The sequence below is a fragment of the Macaca thibetana genome, chromosome 16, assembly GCF_024542745.1.
Source record: "Macaca thibetana thibetana isolate TM-01 chromosome 16, ASM2454274v1, whole genome shotgun sequence".
In the NCBI taxonomy this organism is placed as follows: Eukaryota; Metazoa; Chordata; class Mammalia; order Primates; family Cercopithecidae; genus Macaca; species Macaca thibetana.
Window position 1 is genome coordinate 12976572 of NC_065593.1, and position 9059 is coordinate 12985630.

Genomic DNA, 9059 nt, shown 5'->3' on the forward strand with positions numbered 1-9059 from the left:
CCCCTTTGGGTGTTCTATGAGTGACGAATGCACATAGGCAGATCCCACAGACATGTGACTCTGAGTGTCATAGACTTCCCGAGGCTGATCCACTACTGACCCCTTCACCCTGTGCATGGTATGGGGCTGGGGGTGTGGAGGGAAGATGGGGATCACTGAAATGGGTCCAGGAGGGTGGGAAGGACGGTGTATGTGACTTTCCTATTGATAGGGAGACCCATGCCTGGCGAGCCTCAGTCAAAGGGGTCCTGGGTCACTACCTCCCCGGTGAGACCCTCTGACTCTCCTGAGCGCCCACCCCTGGGCTCCTCCTCAGGCTAGGGGTTCCTCTCCTGGCATCCTCAGCAAGATCACCTGACTCCAGCAGCTGCCAACCCCCTGGGCAACGCCAAAGCCTCCTGGCCTCAAACGGGTTGGGCGACATTCACTTCCTCGCGCTGTCCTCCCGACCTGCTCTGTCATTAGGAATCCCTCGGCGGCGGCGGTCACACTAACAGCAACAGGAGGAGATCGTGCTGCTGCCCAGCACCTCGGGGCGGCTCAGATCTGCTGGAGGCCCCAGGAGGGAAGGTGGATGCTGCTCTCTCTGGTCCCAGCCAAAGTGAGTCTAGGGGCCTGGCTGGGGGTGGGGAAGGAGCTTGGCAATGTCGGAAGGTTGCCAACATTGGAAGGATGCAGGAGAATGAGGGAGAGAAAAATGGAAAGAGAGAGAAGAGATAGCTGTGGGTGAGGAAGTAGTCACAGCTAAAGCTGTAGGACCTTGCACTGGGGCTCCAGGAGGGAATCCCAGGTGCCTGGAAGTGTCATTCTGTCCCACAGGCTCTGTGCTGAGGTGGGGATGGGGGGTGTTTTCTCTGGGGTGGGGACACCTGCCCCTGTCACCCTGTCCTGGAAATGGGCTACTGCTATGGGGGAGACTCAGTGAGGGCAGCTCCCTTGGGCCAGCCATTGCCTTCCCCCTGCCTCCCAGGTGGCCTGAGGGGCATCCTTGTTTAGGGTCACTCTGAGGAAGGAAGGTTGGGTAGTCACTTCTCTGTCAGTGCTATTTCTTCTATTCCTTTGACCAAAGTCTGAAGACAAAGTCTTAAGCTCTGAGCTTCAGTTCCCTTATCTATGAAATGGAGACACTCCCTACCTCCCAGCGTTGTTGTCAGGATCAGATGAGGAAGGGATGCAAAATGCCAAGTGCATAATTAGGATTCAATAAATGGTCGCTGTTGTAATTATTTATTATTAGCTCAATACTGGTCCTACTTCACCTAAGAAGACCTTCCAGCTCTCCTCTCCCCTCATTTTCCTAAAGCACCAATAGGGACGCTTTTGGCACTTACTGCATCATTCTCGAACTTGTTTGTGCTCAAACTAGAGTATGTTCCTTGCATTTCTTCTGTTGCCCTCTCCCTCACCCCAGCACCCAGACAGAATCAGGCCTTAAGAGGAACTCAAGGATGGAGAATGGAATGGGATTCAGAAAGGGAGAGAGGCAAAGAGGGAGGGGTCAGGGAAAGACTGAGAAAGGGAAGCAAGAAGGTGGGGAAGGAGATAGCATTGTCCAGGTGTGAATGGCGTGGCTCTCTGGAAGCACGGGAAGGGGGAAGGATTGCCCAGAGAGGCCATCGTTGAAAGGGGGAAGGATTGCCCAGAGAGGCCATGTTTGGAAGATGGAAGGATTGCCCAGAGAGGCCATGTTTGGAAGATGGAAGGATTGCCCAGAGAGGCCATCATTGGAATGGGGAAGGATTGCCCAGAGAGGCCATGTTTGGAAGAGGGAAGGATTGCCCAGAGACGCCATCGTTGGAAGGGGGAAGGCTTGCCCAGAGATGCCATCGTTGAAAGGGAGAAGGATTGCCCAGAGACGCCATGTTTGGAAGGGAGAAGGCTTGCCCAGAGAGGCCATTGTTGGAAGGGGGAAGGCTTGCCCAGAGACGCCATCGTTGAAAGGGAGAAGGATTGCCCAGAGAGGCCATCAATGGGGCTGGAATGTCTTCTGCACTCCCTGGGTCCTTTTCACTTTTCCGCTAACTCGGACGAAAAGTACAGGCTCTCCACCTCCTTCCCCGCTCGTCTCAAGGCGGATGGTGCTTCCTAACTTGGCTGATACCTACTCACCCAATCTATCAGCTGATTCTCACAATGTTCTACCATCTACGGAATCTGTCTCTGTTAACTCCCCTCCGTCACCTTCACCGGTGACCTTAGGCAGGTCATTTCCCTCTCTCTAGACATGGATCTGCTCATCTCTGAAACTAGGAACTTCAACTAAGTGATCTCTAAAGTCCTTTTTTCCCTCTAGGATTCCTTATTTGCTCGTCTTCTCTTGTCAGCCTTGATCTCTACTTCTCAGTTATCCAAACAACTTAAACCATCAATCATCAATCCTCCTTTCAAAAAAATATCTTTTTTGAGAAAATTTATAAATGTCCACTGAGCTCTAAAGTTTTATAAGAACTTCCTTGACCACTACTTACCCCTAATATGTAAGCTCAGTACCTAGCATATAGCAGGTGGTCAATAAATATGTGTTGAATAATTAGACGGATGGATGGATGGATAGAAGGATGGAACTCTTGCCGTCATACACTTTGGGGAGTTATGAAATGTAATGAAACATATTAATAGTTGATTGACTTAAGAAAATCATGGCCATCCTGATTATAATGGCTGTTTGGTATAAACATTTGCAAATGTGTTATTAAAAAACTGCTAAGAAGGCCGGGCGCGGTGGCTCAAGCCTGTAATCCCAGCACTTTGGGAGGCCGAGACGGGCGGATCACAAGGTCAGGAGATCGAGACCAGCCTGGCTAAATACGGTGAAACCCCGTCTCTACTAAAAAATACAAAAAACTAGCCGGGTGAGGTGGCGGGCGCCTGTAGTCCCAGCTACTCGGGAGGCTGAGGCAGGAGAATGGCATAGACCCGGGAGGCGGAGCTTGCAGTGAGCTGAGATGCGGCCACTGCACTCCAGCCTGGGCGACAGAGCGAGACTCCGTCTCAAAAAAAAAAAAAAAAAAAAAACTGCTAAGAAACATTGGAATAACCATTTAAACTCTTATTGATCGCCCATTGCTTATCTTATCCATTGTCATCTTGTTCAGTTATTCTAATTTGAGATGAGTTGCCCTCTGTCAAGGGGGTGCGATTTTTTTAATCATCCACATACCAAGGAACATTTGGGGATGACAAGGAAGGAAAGGAAGGCAAATGCTGTGGCTGCCTCAAGAGCTGTAACAGGGGTCTCCAAGTCTCCTTTGGGAGAACAGGTGACAGGACGTGGCCTGTCTTAATAATGACAACTGCCATTTACTGAGCACTTACTCTGAGCCAAACTCTTGACTCACATTAGCTCACTTAATTCCCCCAACAACTCTCCGAGGAAGATGGTACCATTATTATCAAGTTCATCTTATGGACAGGAAACTGAGACTCAGAGAGGTTAAACAACTTGGTTAAGCTTATACAGACAGTAATGGGTAGATCAAAGATTTGAACCCCTAGCCCCATCCTGCGGGCCACACTGACCACCTCAAAGACCACACCTGGAAACTCCCAAAAAGGTTTGGGGGCTGCCTCCAGGATGCCAGATTCCTTATCCCACCTCCAAATATTTTTGCTGTTTCTTAGACTATGGGACATTTTCAACTCGGCAAAATGGATTTGGAGCCAAGCCAAGAGAGGGAGGGATTCTGAAAGATTTGTGATCTTAACAGTTGTCCTTCATATACATTGATTTTATTCTGATTATGTCATCTCTCAGGTCTGGGGGCTGCCATGCAGCTCTATTTTATCAGTGTGCCCAGGGGTCTTTTGTCTCTGTTATGGATGGAAGAAAGTAGCAATAACATGGAATCATGGTTCCTTTTAAAGAAGCCGTTCTAGATAAGTTTAGGCGACACAGTTGTGACACTGTGAACTTTTCAATGAGGACACTTGGACCTCACCACACACCCCAGTGGATGTTTCCCTTCAAAGCCATCGACTTGGGAAGCCATGTACTTAAACAAATCTGCTCTCAGATTCTGTTTAAAACCCATCTTGTGGCCGGGTGCGGTGGCTCACATCTGTAATCCCAGCACTTTGGGAGGCTGAGGCAGGCGGATCACTGGAGGTCAGGAGTTCAAGACCAGCCTGGCCAACACGGTGAAATCCTGTCTCTACTAAAAATACAAAAATTAGCCAGGGGTGGTGGCACACGCCTGTAATGCCAGTTATTCGGGAAGCTGAGACAGGAGAATCTCTTGAACCCAGGAAGTGGAGGTTGTAGTCAGCTGAGGTCACACCACTACACTCCAGCCTGGGTGACAGAGCAAAACTCTCTTTCAAAAAAGAAAGAAATCATCTTGTTACTTTATAGTGACTCTGTAGCTTTGATTTCAAACAATATCATGTCACTTGATCATTCATTTACTTTCCTATCAGACTTGGCTCCCAGTGACTTCTGGCCACTTCCAAAATATCAGACATATTCTCAAAGGATAAAATTCTGTCTCCATCAAGGTTGATCAGATGCTTCTCTCACTGCCTCAGGCAGCCCCATAAGAAGAATCTGGAGAATGACTGAGCTGTGGCAGGTGAGGGAATGAACCCAAAACTTCCGGACGTGACTGTGTGGAAGCCCAGCAGGCATTTGAATGTGTAAGTTCTGAGCTTTGTTTTTTTAAACAGTCATTGCTTTATAGCCACACTTAGCACAGAGGAATGCAATCCAATGGCTGGAGGAAATCCAGTGGACCCGCCAACCCCAGGTGAGGGCAGAGGTTGAGACTAGCACAGGTTTTTCTGGAAAATGGCCACTCTGGGTGCAGGCCCAAATTGGAGACTGGACTGGGGTTGTGCATGCATCTCCTTAGCCACCTGCTTCCCCTGGTAACAGGGACTTCCTTCCTTCACTTCCGTCACTGAAGCAGGAAGAGGTGAGGCAGTGACCTCACCATGTGTGTACATGGTGATTGAGGTGAGACATCAGGAACTCCACACACCTCCTCCTGGGGTCCAGTGTGACTGGGTTCTCTGGTTCTCTGTCTCCCGATTCTCGCTTCCAGAAGCTTCTACTCCTCTCCTCCTAAGGGTCTTGGGCTCTAGGTTTGAGTCAGGTGGGCCATAGAGGAGGAGCAGCAGAAGAGCCAAGAGTAGGAGGAAGAGAGAGGCGGAAGACAGGGAGAGGGGATAAGAGGCAGTGGAGGCAGAGGTGTAGGTGGGAGCTAGGACGGAAGAGGGAAAGAGGGAAATGCCTCAATATTCACGACCCTTCCCACCCACAGCTGAGTGTGCCATCTCCCAGTGGCCATGTCAGAAGGGGAGAGCAAGGACAGCTCGGGCAGCGAGTGCCCCGTGTGCTACGAGAAGTTCCGGGACCTGGAGGGCACCAGCCGGACGCTGAGCTGTGGCCATGTGTTCTGCCATGACTGCCTGGTCAAGTACCTGCTGTCCACCCGCGTGGACGGGCAGGTCCAGAGGACCCTGGTCTGCCCCATCTGCCGCTACGTCACGTTCCTCAGCAAGAAGAGCTCCCGCTGGCCCTCCATGCTGGACAAGAGCTCCCAGACCCTGACTGTGCCTGTGGCCCTGCCCTCCGTGCCCCCACTGGACAGCCTGGGTCACACAAACCCCCTGGCCGCCTCCTCGTCCGCCTGGAGGCCACCCCCGGGCCAGGCCAGGTCGCCGGGCAGCCCGGGCCAGAGCGCCCAACTCCCCCTGGACCTGCTGCCCAGCCTGCCGCGGGAGTCGCAGGTCTTCGTCATCAGCCGCCACGGGATGCCCCTGGGGGAGCAGGACAGCGTGCTGCCCCGCCGCAGCCTGGCCGAGCTCTCGGAGGCCTCCCCCGCGCCCCGCTCCGCCCGCGCTTTCTGCTGCCGATCGCGGGCCCTACTGCTCATCACGCTCATCGCCGTGGTGGCCGTGGTGGCCGCCATCCTGCCCTGGGTGCTGCTGGTGAGGAAGCAGGCATGAGGCGCACAGCAGGGAGACCGCCGGGCTGGCTGTGGCCTGGGGTGGGACGGGAGGCCCCACGGCAGCCCTGGTGCCACGAAGCTCCGAAGGGCACGCGGGCAGGCAGAGGGGAGGTCCTCGGCACAGAGAGGGCCTTGGGCTTCCCCGACCCCCGCAGGGAGGCTGGAGCTGACTCCATGGGCGCAGTGCGTTTCCCCACGTGAATCCTCAGCAGACGCGTTCCCCTTCCATCTAGGCTGGGAAGATGGGTGGTTACTGCCCTCCTGCAGGCTCACCAGCCCTGAGCGGCAGACCTTATCTGCCAGGTGTCCTGCCCAAAGCCAGGTGGGCCCCTCCAGGGGCAAGGAAGCCCTGCGGGCAGATGTCCTGCTGGGCTGGTCAATGGCAGGATCCTCCAGGCCAGAATTCCCACCCAGGATTTGTGGCTTGCCCTCCGGAACAGACAGAACGGGCACCCAGAATCTCAGCACTCACCCCTGACCTCCACCACAGTACCCCATCCCTAAGCCCTCCCTATCCCCAACCTGCCAGCTTAGAAGGGCTTCCCTGAAGGAGAAGCTGATCTCAGAGGCTGCCTCAGCATTTCTGGGAGAGTGAACAGAAACTGTTCTTCCTGGAGAGCTGAGGCCAGATCCAGAGACAGGGGTTTGTTGATAGACACCCCAGCAGAGTGCTCCACGGACGGAGCCCTCCAGGCCCAAGGAGGGATCCAAACTTTGAGTCCTAGGGTTCTCAAGGGTGGCAGGGAGTGGAGGGGAAGCCTGACAGGCGAGCCTTGAGTCAGCTGAGAACTATGTGGGCAAACGAACCCCTGGGGGCTCCCACCTCCCTCCCAGCTGGTCCTCCTCCTCATGACCCAGCCACTCATTTAGAGGCCACACCAGCTGGGCCAGTTTCCTAGGTGGATTGCCAGGCTGGGCTGGGTGAGGAAGGGTGGGGAGGAAAACAGCTATGCTTGCCAGGGACGCCGCCATCTCAACTGAGGAATGCTGAGGCCCAGGTGCCATCAGCTGCTCCCCGAGGTCTCTTTGCCTGGGGCGCCCGCGTGGGACTGTGAAGAGCCTCAGGTTGGGTCTAGCCTGAGTCATTTGGGGATAGCTATTGGCTGTTTATTGTGGTCCGTAAGTCAACCAACACCTTTCAACGGAAAACAACAAAAACCTCCAGCAATTATCTCAAATAAGTGGCGGCCTGCACCCAGCTGTGCCCACGGTTGAGCCCCCAACCTCCCCCAGCCTCCCCTAACCTATACCCCTCTCAGCAATTTGCTGTCTGTGGGGGAAGAAATAGCAGTCTACATTTTATCTAGTTCCTAAATGCCTGCAGTGGTGGTCATCTGGGGGCCGCTGGGGAATTGGGCCCCACTACGGGGGATATTTGGGACATAGCGAAGGCTGCTTTGAAAGCATTTGTGGGCTCCTCTGTGCTCATTTCAAGATTACAGAAGTGGCCGGGTGCGGTGGCTCACGCCTGTAATCCCAGCACTTTGGGAGGCCGAGGCGGGTGGATCATAAGGTCAGGGGTTCGAGATCAGCCTGGCCAATGTGGTGAAACCCCGTCTCTACTAAAAATACAAAAATTAGCCAGGCGTGGTGGCGCACGCCTGTAGTCCCAGCTACTTGGGAGAGGCAGAATATCCGCTTGAACCCGGGAGGCAGAGGTTGCAGTGAGCCAAGATCGCGCCACTGCACTCCAGCCTGGGTGACAGAGCGAGACTCCGTCTTAAAAAAAAAAAAATACAGATGAGCACAGGTGCTGTTGGGGGGAAGGGATACAGATGGATTCCATGGGGAAAATATTTATTATAGGAATAAAAATAATGTTAAATTTGCAAAGACTCCAATGAGTCTCTTTTAACCTCAGCCAGGCTGTTTTAAACAGTGTCATGAATTTTTGGGAACCTGGTTCTAGTCTTTTCAGATTCTGTCGTATTTGCCAAAAGTGTCTTTCAAAATATCCTCAGTGTTTTCACATTGTTCAGTGGTGACCTGTAGCTGCAACTTCTTTTCAGAGAATGCCAAAAGCTATTTTTAAAATAAAGGTATATATTTTCTCAAAGATTCCAGAGACTTTGCAATGTATGTGGAAAGCTCCGAGCCTGGACTTGAGGGACAATTCACTTTAGATGAAAAAGTTTGACGCCGTGTCTCACTCCTGTAATCCCAGCACTTTGGGAGGCCAAGGCAGGTGGATCACGAGGTCAGGAGTTCCAGACCAGCCTGGCCAGCATGGTGAAACCCATCTCTACTAAAAATACAAAAAATTAGCCAGTCATGGTGGCGCGTGCCTGTAGTCCCAGCTACTCGGGAGGCTGAGGCAGGAGAATCACTTGAACCTGGGAGGTGGATGTTGCAGTAAGCCGAGGTCACGCCACTGCACTCCAGCTGGGCAACAGAGCGAGACTCCGTCTCAAAAAAAAAAAAAAAAGAAAAGAAAAAAAAGAAAAAGTTTGAAATACAAACACAAATGGCTCCTACACATCTATTCAACTACACTTGCAAAAGAAAATTAAAATTCTGCTGGCATGCCATTAAATTAAAATTCTGCTGGCATGCCATTTTTCACCTATAAGCTTATTAAAACCTGGAAGTCTCATAACCCACTCCGCTACTGAAGCTGAGGGAGGCAGGGGAATGGTTAGTGGAAATGCATATTATTAAAATCCCTCTCAAGAGCAATGTGACATTATCTACCAAAATTTCTGCCTTGCTCCAGTAATTCCTGTTCTAGAAACACCCTACAGATATACTTGCATGTATGGACAGCAGCATACATATGATGCTATATAATTGCAGTGCTGTTTATAAAAACAAAGGATTGGAAAAACCCTGAATGCTAATCAGTAGGGTACTGGTTATTTATCTTAAGATCCAGGGAATATCATGCAGCTGTATAAAAGAAAAAAGAAAAGAACAAGAAAGGACTCAATGAACTTATACGGAATGTCTCCAGGGTACAATGGAAAATGAGGAAACGCAAGGTGTGGAACACTGGATACTGGATACTACAATTTGTATAGAAAGAGCGGGAAATAGGCCAGGCACAGTGTCTCACGCCTGTAATCCCAGCACTTTGGGAGGCCAAAACGGGTGGATCACCTGAGGTCAGGAGTT

The 9059-nt window shown here is 51.8% G+C and overlaps 1 protein-coding gene across 1 annotated transcript; it reads left to right on the forward strand.

The window, feature by feature from the left end:
* Positions 1-457: 457 nt before the first annotated feature.
* Positions 458-8006, forward strand: RNF222 (ring finger protein 222). The gene is made up of 3 exons (XM_050765498.1): positions 458-589; positions 4417-4568; positions 5259-8006. The coding sequence occupies exon 3, from the start codon at positions 5284-5286 to the stop codon at positions 5944-5946; it is 663 nt and encodes a 220-aa protein (XP_050621455.1). The 5' UTR covers positions 458-589; positions 4417-4568; positions 5259-5283; the 3' UTR covers positions 5947-8006.
* The last annotated feature ends 1053 nt before the right edge of the window (positions 8007-9059 follow it).